Source organism: Sebastes umbrosus, chromosome 18, assembly GCF_015220745.1.
Source record: "Sebastes umbrosus isolate fSebUmb1 chromosome 18, fSebUmb1.pri, whole genome shotgun sequence".
NCBI lineage: Eukaryota > Metazoa > Chordata > Actinopteri > Perciformes > Sebastidae > Sebastes > Sebastes umbrosus.
The window spans coordinates 20,624,264-20,638,260 of record NC_051286.1 but is presented as its reverse complement, the minus strand read 5'-3'; the positions used below and the strand labels follow the sequence as shown (position 1 = coordinate 20,638,260).

General features: G+C 39.6%; 1 protein-coding gene across 1 annotated transcript; it reads left to right on the top strand.

Moving 5' to 3' along the window:
- On the top strand, positions 1-13,228 carry selenoi (selenoprotein I). Its single transcript, XM_037751194.1, has 10 exons — positions 1-242; positions 4,368-4,436; positions 4,929-5,037; positions 5,786-5,860; positions 8,988-9,250; positions 9,340-9,448; positions 10,070-10,118; positions 10,209-10,389; positions 10,504-10,683; positions 11,674-13,228. The coding sequence occupies exons 1-10, from the start codon at positions 186-188 to the stop codon at positions 11,779-11,781; spliced, it is 1,200 nt and encodes a 399-aa protein (XP_037607122.1). The 5' UTR covers positions 1-185; the 3' UTR covers positions 11,782-13,228.
- Positions 13,229-13,997: the final 769 nt, after the last annotated feature.

The window sequence follows — 13,997 nt, the reverse complement described above, 5'->3', positions numbered from 1 at the left end:
GCTCTCCGTAGGAGTGGCTCTAATGTTTCGACATCATCATCATCACCTCACCCGGCGTGAAAGACAGCGGCCAGGCTAGATGGTACCTCGACTCGGCAGCTAACGTTGAGGGGGATCTGCGTTTCCAAAGGAAGAGCTCTGCATTTCTCTCACTGTGTGGAGGCTACAGGCTGAACTGAACCACCATGGCTCTCTACGAATATGTCACTCAGGACCAGCTGGCGGGCTTCGACAAATACAAGGTATGAAACTGTAACAGCCTGCTAGCATTTAGCCAATGAGCCAACTGTGTGTGTTGAGCAGCTAGCTGTCACGACCTGCAGGCTGCTTCTCTGTGAAGCAGTGTGTGTGTGTGTGTGTGAAGGCAGCAGTAGTTAGATACAACCAGACCGGATGCTGGTCAATTCCGCCTAGAAAATAAAAGCGAATATGGCCAGCCACCATTCTGCATAAAGGATAAAGACACATATTAGTGCAAGTGTAAGAAAGCTGCTCAATCAGTTTTAAAATAAAAGTATGTTAGGCCTTAAGTCAAAAGCAGCTCAGGATTATACCAGTGTTTTGCATGTTTTTAGTCAATTTACTATTGTCATGTTTACTTTGCATCATCTCATTTCCCAAGGTAAAAACACACCTTTTTGAATATCTGAATGCATTTTATGACCTTCCTTCCAGTCGCTTGTTTACATCATTCAAGTGAATTTAAGATATAAAATTTAAAATTTGGGGAAAGTTACAGTGTACAGATGCAGAAAACAAGATGCATCAGCTAACACAGTAAAAAAAAGAGCTAAACAAAGTGTAACAAAATATGAACCATTTAAATAGAAAGAAGTATAAAAAAAGGAGCAGTATATACAGTATTGACAATAAACAGACTATTAACAAAATTGCACAAGTGGAAAATGATACAGCGCACAGTGAGAATGAATGAATGTTAAGTGAATTTAAGATATAAAATTTACTATTTAATATTCTCAATGATAGTAAGCATGATATTTATGTTTAAATCTCTGCAATTAATTTATCATTTTTATTGTATTGAACAAATGCCTGGAAAGAAGGAAAAATACAACAACAAAATCAAGAAAATAAAACTTTATCAAATGTTTAGCAGTGAGGTTATATATTATATAATGTATCATGTGGGATTAGTTAGTTTTAAGATAAAATAAGATACATTTTTATTAATCCCCAGAGGGAAATTCAGGTGTCAAAGCAGCAACATCAGCAAACAGAGCGAAACACAGGAGAGGTAAAGGTATAGAAAAATTATAAAAAACAATAATATAAATATAAAAGGTACAGAGTGAATGGATGAACATAGTGTAAACAGTCCGTCAGTAAATAAATGTAGTATGTACAATAAATAAATGTAATATGTACATATGTGCAGTCTATAAAGTGATATATAGGATGTAAAGTGTGAAGTAAGTTTAACTACGGTAGGATGTGTTCAGGTTCATTTTGGTGGTATATTGTAAAGTTATGCTACCATAACCATAATGCTGTTTATTGTCCTTTAATTTAAGACATTTATTAATGTTACTTAACAGTACTTTCTTTTATTTTGAAAATGACGACCGGAAGTGTCCCTGCCACTGTTATATGTCGCTTGACATTGTCGCAAGTGGTGCTAATAGTTAGCTAGTAGCGACTCTTCGTCAGTGTTTGGCTCTGAAATAAAGCTTTCCTTTGTGTTCTCACACATCTCACGTCCCTCTCGTCTTCGTACAGAAGCCAAGTTTGCTTATATATTGCAGCCACAGAAGAGAAAGCAGGCCAAGTAGCTGCTGTAATGGATAATAAGTCAGAGTAAGAGGAAACCACTCAACTTGAACCGGTAACCTTACCCTCCTGATGGGGAAACCACCGGAAATAACCGGGGACCGACGAGTGAAAACACTTTTCTAAAAATTGAATTCACAGAATTCTATTTTTAAAATGTTTTAAAAACAGTAGCACCCTTTCATACACGTCACAAACATATTAGTGTTCAGTTAATTCCCCATAAAGATGAGCATCAGTGTGACAGTACAGATACAAAGAGCCTGTTGTGCTGTCTGTCACTGGCTGTGACTGCAGGGAAAAGGAGTGGCAGCTATTACAGGATGTAACAACACAAGGCTGTTCCGTTATGATAAGGGAGGTGTAATATGACATATTAGTTTATGATCAGTATTGCACACACAATATATCCCTGAAGTTTACATACAACCAGCAGGAACAATGACACGCCAAGCATGTTGGCAAATATGGCCAGCTGCACATCCATCACCATTCTGCATAAAGGATAAAGACACATATTAGTGCAAGTATAAGAAAGCTGCTCAATCAGTTTTAAAATGAAAGTATGTTAGGCCTTTAGTCAAAAGCAGCTATGGATTATACCAGTGTTTTGCATGTTTTAGTCAATTTACTATAGTCATGTTTACTTTGCATCATCTCATTTCCCAAATTAAACACACCTTTTTGAATATCTGAATGCATTTTATGACCTTCCTTCCAGTCACCTGTTTATACTATTTGTCTCGCACCAAGAAAGCCAAAGAAAATTCCTCGTGTATACCCCTTACACCTGGCAATAAACACCTTTCTGATTCTGATTCTGATTCTGATTCTGACATCCATTTAAGTGAATTTAAGATATCAAATTGACTATTTAATATTCACAATAATAGTGAGCATGATATTCATGTTTAAGTCTCTGCAATTAATTTATCATTTTTATTGTATTGAACAAATGCCTGGAAAGAAGGAAAAATACAACAAAAGAAATCAAGAAAATAAAAAGTAAAACTATATCAAATGTTTAGCAGTGAGATTATATATGATATATATATTAGTTTATGATCAGTATTGCACACAATATATCCTGGAAGTTTACACACAAGCAATATAAGCAAGTCTGTCATAAAGCTTTGTGCCATGTGTTAAGATTGTTAGTTTGGTTGTACATAACAGCTACAATATGCATTTTTATGCACTCAGAATCCTTCATTGAAATCTTTTGCAACAGTTCTTAGTTAGATTTCTTTGCATTTTCCTCGCTGTGTCCTTTGTCCTTAAATGACACAAGCATAGGTCATTCAGACTCTCTTTAATACTGCCTCCTTTGATTACTGATGTGAAACAGCTTCCCTGAAATGTTAATCATGCAAGACCTTTTTTTTTCCAATAATTGCTTTTTAAGTGGCTCACTCCATGCATTGGCTACTGTGCCTTGAGCATCTGTGGGTTTGACACAGTGTTTGTACTATGAAGGTGCACTGACACATGGCATGCAAACGGAAAAGCACATGAGAGTGAGGGATTAGACCACTGATCGTCCGCTCTGTCTTTCATCCATCTCCCTGCCTCGCACATCTTTTGTCACACTTAACAAAAAGACTGTCGCCTACCTTGGAGTGAAAGTAACTTGTATCTCTGTGTGTGTGTGTGTGTGTGTGCATGTATGTACAGTATGTGCTTTCATTTGTACAGTCGTGTTTGTACAAGATGAGAGTGTGCATTCTGGTTACGGTGTATGTTTTTTGCATATGTGGTGATGATTAATCACATTGGTTATCTTGTTGATTTGAGGAACATGGCCTTTTTGACTCTCTTTATTCACAGTGGTCGTTCTAAATTAATTGTTTGAGTATTGTCAATACGTCTGCAATCTGTGATGATTAATTTTGAAAACTCTTCACAATGGATTAGATGATTAATTTTTGCAGACCCAGCGCAAGCTTGTGTATGTTTGAGAAAGAGTGCTGTGTAGTTAATCTATGTCCTTGGTTGGGGTGGCTGTTGTAGTATTAACTGCTCAGTATATCTACAGTAAACACATGTTTGGTTGATTTGAATTCCACAGAGTCTTACTGCACTTGTGAGGACAGTGCAGTTAAAAATCATCTCTTGTAGCCACCTGAAAATGCAGATCCCAGTCCCCTTTCAAGTGAACTAGGAGTGAGATCTAAATCTAAAAAAATTGAAATGAATCACAGAAAACAGTGCTACAAGAAGATTAACATCAGAGAGGCAGCATTTATTCTTAACTGGAAAGCCTAGCATAACAAAACACACAAAAAAACAGCCTCATCTTAAATTGTATGAACACCAGACAGGATACATTACACTGTAGCACGCGCACATTTTCGTCATGCCTGGATAAAGTAACCGAGACCGGGATCAGGTTTGTTTTGATCTGCATGATGACAGGCCACCAAAATTATCCAGTAAACGAGTTACACGTGGCCTTTTTTTTTTTTTTCACAAGCTATAGTTTGCTTGCCATGAGATGAATCAAATATAACAACCAAATAAATGTTTGTCATTGATAATCACATCCTGACTGATTGAATTATGTCTCTTGTGTCTTGCAGTACAGCGCAGTGGACTCGAATCCCCTGTCTGTCTACGTCATGCACCCTTTCTGGAACTTTGTGGTGAAGGTGAGAAAGACCTCTTCAGCTGTCTGTGCGTGTGTGTGTGCGTGGGCATACATCATTAATGAGGTTTCCAACCGTCTGCTGTGATACAGTAACAAGACGGCCTCGTCCTTCTTTGTGTCAGAGCACCATCAGTCTCTGATTGTGATAGTTTGTTCTAGTATTTGGAGATACTGTGAACTTTTGAATGAAGTCATGTACTTGATAAAAAATGCATGTGAGTGAGTCTTTGTTCCCACGCGCTGACACGCTTATCTACTTATCCATATCAAGACTTTACGTTAATCTCTGCTTGACTGCGAAAGAAAATTCCCATCCCTGTCCGATAAAGCATCTTTGCCTAACAGTTATGTAACTGTCCATAAAGTGTGACAACAATAATTACTGTCAAGTTATTTAATCATTGTCAGTATTCTGATGAGAGGACTCTATTTATGAGCCAAGTGACAAGTTGATTAACTGTTCCTCACTATCCTTTTGTCTCTTTCTCAACAGTTTCTCCCAACATGGTTGGCCCCAAACCTCATTACATTCACAGGCTTTATGTTCCTTGTGTTGAATTTCCTCATGTTGGCCTTCTACGACTTTGACTTCACTGCCTCTGGTAGGTTCCTCTGTATTACTTCTTTTTTTCCACCTAGTTGTGTTTGACAAGTGCGTGCCTGGTGTTGTTCAGTTTATAAAACATGCTATGCCAGTTGAATCCACCACATCTGGCGACAGAGTGTCGAAAAAAACAGAGGCATGTATGTTGGCGAGTTTTGTTTATTAAAGGCAAAGTCCATCACTTGCTGACACATGAGTGGCTATGGTGACTCAGGGTAATCACTCACCCATTGCATTCCTACCAACACACACACACACACACACACCGAGCTATTACTGTTAACATATACAACAAGATCTCTAGAACGTAAACAAAGGACTGACGCACAACTCTGTAAAGATACTGTGCTCTATCAGTCTGTTGTCTCATTTAATTTTTTGCACACATAGGTACACAAATAAAAATGCTGACACAGGCAGACATGACTCATACTCTTAACCTCTAAAGCCACTACAAAGAACCGGTCAAAATGTCCTCACAAGCTGGCAGGAAGTCAGTCCTTAGTTACAAGAATAGCTAAGCCAAATTATGTACTCATGTTAATGGTTCATCTAGAAGTATGCTCCTCAGCGGTTCTTATTCCATAGAGTTGTTGTGTTTTCCCTTCAATTTGAGATGAGATCAGCTTTAACAAACCCCCTGGGGAAATTTGAGCAAAATGGGAACATTCTTTTGGCTAATCTATGGCTCTCTGTTTCTCTCTGTTTCTCTCTTGTGCTGCATATTTACATTATTTGTGTCTCAGCTAAAGGACATGAACACGTGCCTAGTTGGGTCTGGGTTGCTGCAGGGATCTTCAACTTCTTGGCCTATACACTCGGTGAGTCCTAACCCCTTTAACCTCTGTGTGTTGTTCTTCTCTGACTTCTGAGAGGCGCCGGGGCAAATTCTTCCTGATGGAATGTATTCTTCTGTACAGTGACTCTCGAAAAACAGACCATTCATAACCAGTATCATATGCCTTCTGCTAGAGTATGCTGTGCCTGATATCCTGGAGGTTTTGGATATATTTAAATCTGTTTCATCACATTTCATTAGATAAAGAAGACATTCATGTGTTGTGTGTTGAAATGGGATCGTTAATGAGGGATATACAAGCCTCTGCCTTGTTTCAGAAAGCAGGTTTAACAAACTCTGAGCTTAAATCTGATCTCTTGAGTTCACTAATCCTGAGGTGGGAAACTCTGAGTTTTCGGATCCAGAGCAGCTGATTAGAGTCAGTTCAATCACCTCTGAGTAGGTTGAACCTGAACATAAAAAGCCATCATCAATGGAGCTCTGATGCCACGATTCACCATGGCAACAGGTAAATAAGAGGCAGAGCCTCCATTTTAATCCAGTGGATGTAGAAATATTAATGCGCGTATATGCTGACTGTGCACATTTACCTTTTAAGAAAAGTCAGAGCGGGGAAAAGTGTCAATAACCCAATAACATTTTATTCAGTGTTGTACGTTAATTCATCGTTTACCAGATTTACATTTCCCTAAAGGATGATAAAGTGGTGGAATCTGTGTATTAGACTGTATCCTACATTACATTTTAAATATATTTGATCAACTTTAATCTGATGGGGACAAAACACAGGGAGTGTTTTGTTGAAATCTGTTCCAACGCCGACCAACTGAAGATAAAAAATATAGTTCAAGATTTAAAAAAATGTATCTAAACATAGACATGACTTTAAACTCACAGTCAGATCCAGTAATAATGTGTTTGGTGATTAAAAGGTTAAATACAGTAGATTTTAAATTGTAGACATCTATTTGGATCTTGGCTCAGCAGCATTCAGTGCCTTCATTTCAGCTACCTCAACAAATGTAATACGTTCGACTATATGCAGCCTATTTTAAAAAAAAAAATTCACTTTCTAACTCCGTTCTGCAGCTGCACCACGATCCTGCTCACTCAGAAATATTAAAATATAATCTCCAATATTGTAGGAATTATGTTCATCAGTGCAACCAATCACATCAGAAGTAATAGATTATTATGATTATTCTATGTGTCTAAGCTTTATACCGATTTTTACTATTTAAACTGAGATTAGCATACACATTATGTGCAATAGAAATTTTAGTGGAACTGCTCTGACAGCTGTCAGTCATTGTTATAAAAACTTCGCAAAAACAACAAGCAGAGGTTTTATTCTGAGCTGAGGGTGACTTGATGCTGTGTGATATTTGACTGTGAGGTCAAAAATCGCGTTCAGAAATGACTCACAACGCATAAAAGCGGTAACTTTAGATAGTACTGAGTAACAAACTGACATCTTTAAATTCCTATGCGAACCTCCGCTAATGAATGCTCTTCGATACGGACTGAATGAATGCGGAAATAAAGCAGCATGTCTGGCTCTGTAAGAGGGAGGACATGGAGGAGTTACCATGGTAACTCACCCAGAGTTTAAGTTAGCTCTGTTTCTGAAACTGAAAATCCAGAGTTTCCCTCATCTCAGGTTCAACCAACTCAGAGTTTTTACTAATCCCACTTTCTGAAACAGGGCTCTGCAGTTTTTGCTTTAGGGTAAAAATCCCAACAGGATGCCACATTATCAATCAGCAGGGTTATCATCCAGTCTATATCTAGTGTTATAGTAGTAGGTTTTGATGTAGTAATCATAATACTTTTCAACTCAGAATAAAAGATTCAGATGTGCTTTTTTTTAATGAAATGTCCTGATAACAGGGTGGTTGCCAAGCATTAAAAAAAAGACAGTGCGTCAGACAGGAAGCAAAGTGGGAGAAACAGGCCATAAAACATGGAAAGGAAATAGATTAAATACACTTTGCCTTCTTTCAACAACTTTCCCTTGAGCAAGACATTTCAAGCAGTTACTGTGGAATATGATCACAGTATTTACAGCATCTTGAGATACCTCTAGCTGACTCTCAACATGGACAACTTGTACTTGAGTGTCAGCTGAGTGGTTTACAGTTCACATAAATCGGGCTCTACTGTTTAAAGCTACACTAATCAGTATTTGTTTTTATTGACCGTGGATATGATGAATGTGCGTCATAATGTGTGTAATGTGAAAGAGTTGTTTGTGGCAGATATTTAGGTTGTGGTCTCAAGATCTCACTTAATGTAGTTCCAATTGTGTGTAAAGTGGAGATCGTTGTGCTCCAGATCAGGAATGAAAATAACTATTTGAGTTAATAATTGAATGGTTGCCATTTGATGTGATCATCCGAGGCATATAAAGGAGATTGTAATTTGCAATGTGACTGTGCCACACCCTTCTTACTCTCCACCCCAATCCTTCAAGCAAGATTAGTCACTTCAACAGAGCAACACTTACACAGCAAGGTGTTTGGACAGGTTTTGTTTCGACAAATTTCCAGACTATAATACCTCTCATCAGTAGACGCACTTTGTTTTTTCTTCCATGGCACATTGCAGTTTGTAGCATTGCTTCACTTCCAAGCTTATAGGAATTATAATACAAGTACCAGAGGGGTGAACTGAATTTGATCTTTTGTGCTTCATCTTATAGCTCGATCGTTGACAGTGTCACATAGATGCCTTCAAATTATCCCCGGGCTGTTAGGCAGCCAAACAAATACAGATTTGTTTTACTGTCAAATTCCTTCTCCGTTTGTGTGTGGACATGTACTCTGTGACCCACACCAAAGTCAGTTTTCAAATCTTACTGACCATTTTGTGAACCATTTAAAATAAAACAATGTGGCGTCTCTTCTGAGGGTGTGTGTTTGCAGATTACTTCCATGTGTGGATGAAGTGAGCGTAGTCCATCCGTGACAGTGAATTCAGACTTTGTGTAAGACTTTTTGTACAGTTATGTGATTGTGGGCAGCAGCTTTGGCTGTAGTGGAAATGTGAGGCATGTAAAAAATGTTGTATGTTTATGTGTGCCTATATAAATGTCCACATAAACACGTACTGTAGTGATCCGTGTCTTTTTTTGTTTTTGTTATGTGCAGATGGTGTTGATGGGAAGCAGGCTCGTCGCACCAACTCCTCCACGCCACTAGGGGAGCTGTTTGACCACGGCCTGGACAGTTGGGCCTGTATCTTCTTCGTGGCCACCGTCTACTCCATATTTGGGCGTGGGGAATGTGGCGTGGCCGTGGCCACACTATATTACATCCTGTGGGTGGTACTGTTCTCATTCATTCTATCTCACTGGGAGAAATACAACACTGGCATCTTGTTTCTGCCGTGGGGATACGACATCAGCCAAGTGGTAAGGACACGCAGTGGTAAGCGACCGATCGTCACCTTTACTTACCAACCCTCTAATGACTTGATGTCTTGTGTCTCATCTCCTTCCAGACAATCTCCCTCGTTTACATGGTCACCGCCGTGGTCGGCGTAGAAACATGGTACCAGCCAATCCTGTGGCGCTTCCTCTATAGAGACCTTTTCAGCTTTATGATCATCGGTGAGTTGCGATTGGTGATCACTTTTCGATAATCCCAGTTTTGGGCAAAAATCATGCATTTTTTTTTAATGCAGTTTAAATATGTTATTTTTTGCCTATTCTAAAAATGATATGTTTGGACATTTCTGCATACTGGGGTCCCTAAACAGTCTTGGAATTACCTAAATTGGGTATCAGTGTAAAGCTGAGAATCTTGTGGATCCAATGAGCCCAACTGTATTTACGTGTGATGATGTTAGTCCCCATAGTAGTGGGGTGCTCGCCATCTATTTGATACCAAATCAAAACAGCTGGCCTGGCTCTGTGTTCATTAGTGATCAATTAATCAATTACTCAAATAATCAATTAACCATTTATCAATTAATCAATTACCCCTTTAACCAATAATCATTTGTCTAAGTAACTTAACCAATTAACCATTTATCAATTAATCAATTACCCCTTTAACCAATAATCATTTGTCCAAGTAACTTAACCAATTAACCATTTATCAATTATCCAAATAACCAATAACAATTATTCATTACTCAATTAATCAATTATGAATTGGTTAATTGATCACTAATGAACACAGAGCCATAAGAAACACCACCTACAATAATGAATATTTTTGATTTCCAGCCTGTTCCTTCACTGTGACCTTACCCATGAGCCTCTTCAACGTCCTGAAGTAGGTCAACTTTTCATTAGCGTTTTATCACATCGGAGTATTATTATTTCACACAGTACTCTGACCTCTTCACCATCTGTGGTTTTGCAGAGGTCACCGCAGTAACACTCTGAAGCACAGCAGCCTGTACGAAGCCTTCCTGCCCTTCCTGTCTCCCGTCCTCCTCTTCCTCTTGTCCACCATTTGGGTGGTCTTCTCTCCAAACAACGTCCTCGAGCTGCAGCCCAGGACCTTCTACCTCATGGTGGGGACGGCCTTCGCTAATGTCACGGTGAGCGTCTGCTGATTTTTCCACACACATCATTACTCTTAATTGTTGTGCTTTCGACAACCACGCAAAACACATAAATCCCTGTATTCATGTGTTAATGTTTTTATCTTTCAGTGTAAGCTGATTGTGTGTCAGATGAGTAACACGCGTTGCCAGGCGCTGAGCTGGCTGTTGCTGCCCATGACGCCAGTGGTGTTGTTAGCGGTGACTGGGGTGGTCGCCAACGAGACCCTACTGCTGTATCTGTGGACAGCTGCTGTTATACTAGCACACATACACTACGGCGTTTCAGTGGTAAGAGATTACACACACACACAGTACATCTGTTGAAATAAGTAAATAAATAATGTCATGTCTGTAGAGTAAAATGTGGCTAGCCTGGCTCTGTCAGAAGGTACCAACATTTTTAGTATATCCAAAACCTTAGTATGAAACCAATAGTATGCCAATTGCAACACTGGACACTATGGCGGCATAAATATCCCACAATGCAATGCGGTAGTGACAACAAAGTTCATAACAGACGGACAGCTCTGTAACATCAATAACTCTTCAATTTAACCGTACGTATAAGATTTCACTTTGCTAGGCCTAATATATATTTTAAATTAATTCAGACTTTGATTCTCACAAACCGTCGTTTTGGTCACATGAGGTTGGCACGGGTTACCATGGTTACACGTCTCCAACCGGCAAGGAGGCTCTCAGGAAGTGACGACATAAATTACTGCTCAGTGCGTCCGACAACATACATACTGCTGTTTATTCACGCAAAAGTATGTTGAGTGATAGTACACCTATTGGGGATGTAGTGCATAGTATGCGATTTCGGACAAAGCCGGTTTCTTTGCTCTGAGCAGTAACTTGAGCCTCCGCTGGTTGCCTGGCGACTGGTCCCGGCCAGAAATAGTCTGGCACATAACCTCCCATATAACAACAAATTTAGCGTGTTGATTAGTGAACTTTTGTTACCTTCGGACAGAGCCAAGACAGCGTTTTCCCAATTTCCAGTCTTTGTTCTAAGCTAAGTTAACCAGCTGTAGCCTTGTATTTAACGAACTCTCTAGCAGCTTAACTCCACCAGAAAGTGAGAACCAGAAATATTGTGCTAAATGTCAAACATGCAAAACATTTACAGTATTTCTGAGCTTGAGATAAAAGACAGACTTGCAACTAAATGTTGAAAATTATACTTTTTAAAAAAAAAATTTTTTATTGAATCCACACACAAATAAAGGTACAAAATAATTGTAAATAATAATCAATAATATTTTCCACTGCTAGGTACAACAGCTCAGCAACCACTTCAACATCTTGGCCTTCTCCCTGAAGAAGACCAGCAGTGACTGACAGGAGGAGGAACGAATCGGCTTGAAAGAAGCGGAGGTTTAGGCTCCTCGGCTTATCGACACTTCACTCTCGTCACCACGGAAACCGCATCCCCTCCCCTCCATCCATGAGGACAAAGCTAGTGGAATGGACTGTTTTCCACTATCCCTAAACACACATACACATACATACACATCCATTCCCAACCAACCAAACTCTGGTCTCTGCGATGGGGTGGGCCCAGGAGCTCTGGCTTCCGTCATTGGTGATTGGCTAACTCGGGTTGAGCCAATGAGGTGCAATTGTTTCCTACGGAAATGTGCTCCAGTCATGAGGACAGGAGCCAGGCAAACACACACCTACATGTACATACATAATTCTGCTTTCGTGCAGATCATTTCTATCTCGTGGCAGGTATTTCAAATACAAACACAGCCACACACACACACACACAGTTGCACTCACATAGTATTATGAATGTATAATATGCCTTGGGGAAACGCCATTTAAGTTTAATTATAGTAACAGGAATGCCTCAAGTAGTGTTATTTCAAACCTGACCCAACCTCTAAATTGTGGCCATCCACAGCTGTGTCCAAAGTTTAAAGGTTCGGTCATCTCTTTTCATCATGGGATGGTTTTCAGCTGGAAATCCCAGTGATATATGTTAATAGCTATATATATATATATACTATATGTGTTAAGGGGTTTGGGGCATTTTATTTTCAAACTGAAATGAAACTGATTACTCCTGTAAAACATTGTATAAATTTCTCTAATTAATTCCCCATCCTGCTCTGTGATGACGGTTGTCAGGAGTAAACAGAGTTGGATTCTGACTAACAAATGACCAGGGTGACCTCTGACCTTTTGAACTCTGCTAACCTTCAACTTGGACCTCTGACAGAGCACTGGCCTCCCAGCTCTCCCTACCTTCTGAGGTGTCGTGTCTTCATGCTGATTCGTTCCTTTACCTTTTTTTTTTTTTTTTTACATTTTTTATATACATATATATTTGGTAGTATTTTTGTTAATCGGTCGCCACGGCAATGGTTTGTGGTTTATTTGCGCAGCGCTTGAATGAAGAGTGCGTTCAAAAACCGGTAACGGAGCGGACTCACTCTGAGGGAACAAGCCGTCGCACAGGACACCGCAAACGCCGCAACACCGCCTGGCGTCGCACCGCTCGCACAGATATTATCACACCTTTTATACTGTCTGTCGGATAACTTGTGGATTGTTGCGGTTTTTTCTTTTTTCAATCTGTTAAACACTGTTTCTCTGCGTGATTCAGATTATGTTTTCATGGTGAAATGGCATGTTCATTCAGTACTGGACTGGACTTGGTTTTCTCGTCAAACTGGTTTTCACTGCCGGGCCAAATCTGATTTGATAGGGCTTACCAATCATCCGTGTCACCTTTCATTGCAAAGAATCTGTCATTTTCTTCATGTTACAACAAAGACTGTCTGTAGTTTGGAGGAAATACATTCTTTTGAGTGAAACCTGACCTTTTGGAATCTTGTCTGTCTGCAAGGACTTTCCCAGATCTCCAGCATCTGTTGACATAGGACAGTAAATGGTCAATGTGGAGCAAAGACTCAACGAGTCGGTCTTCTTCACAACTATTTTTAAACTGGTTCTCAACAGAACTAGGCAATTTTAGCCCGTCTGCTGGGGTTCTGGTTTACATGTCACGCCTCACTTTTACCTGATAACACAGGTGGATGCAGTCAGCTAAAAACATCAGTCCAATGTCTGGAGGCCTGTACTACGAAGCGAGTTCAACATACTCGGTATCTTCTCGTTATCTGGCTTAACCAACCCTAACAAAGGCGATCCCGCTAAGCGGTCCTATACGACGGGAGTTATCAACCCGGGGTTTCTCAATCTGGCTACGAGCGGGTTCACATTAAGGGGCGGTGTTTGCAACATATGACCAATCACAAACATGGACAAGTCTACTGTCGGCAGAGTGGAATATTTTACAAAGGAAGAGCAAACTGTAATATTAGACAAATACAAAGAAGTTCAACACATAATCCAGACTAAAAGCAACACAGTTGAAGCTGCCAAATTTAGGAAGAAGCTTGTTAAAAAAATAAGCCTATGTGTGAATACGTAAATTAACAGACTTATTAATTTAGGAATACTCAAACGTCAGATATAGTCGTCTAGATGGGGCAGTGATGGCATATTATAAAACGCTTTCAGTTCAAAATGGTTAATTAGATTACAAATCATTATGGCCTTTGGTGATTATGTGGCGTGGGAGTATT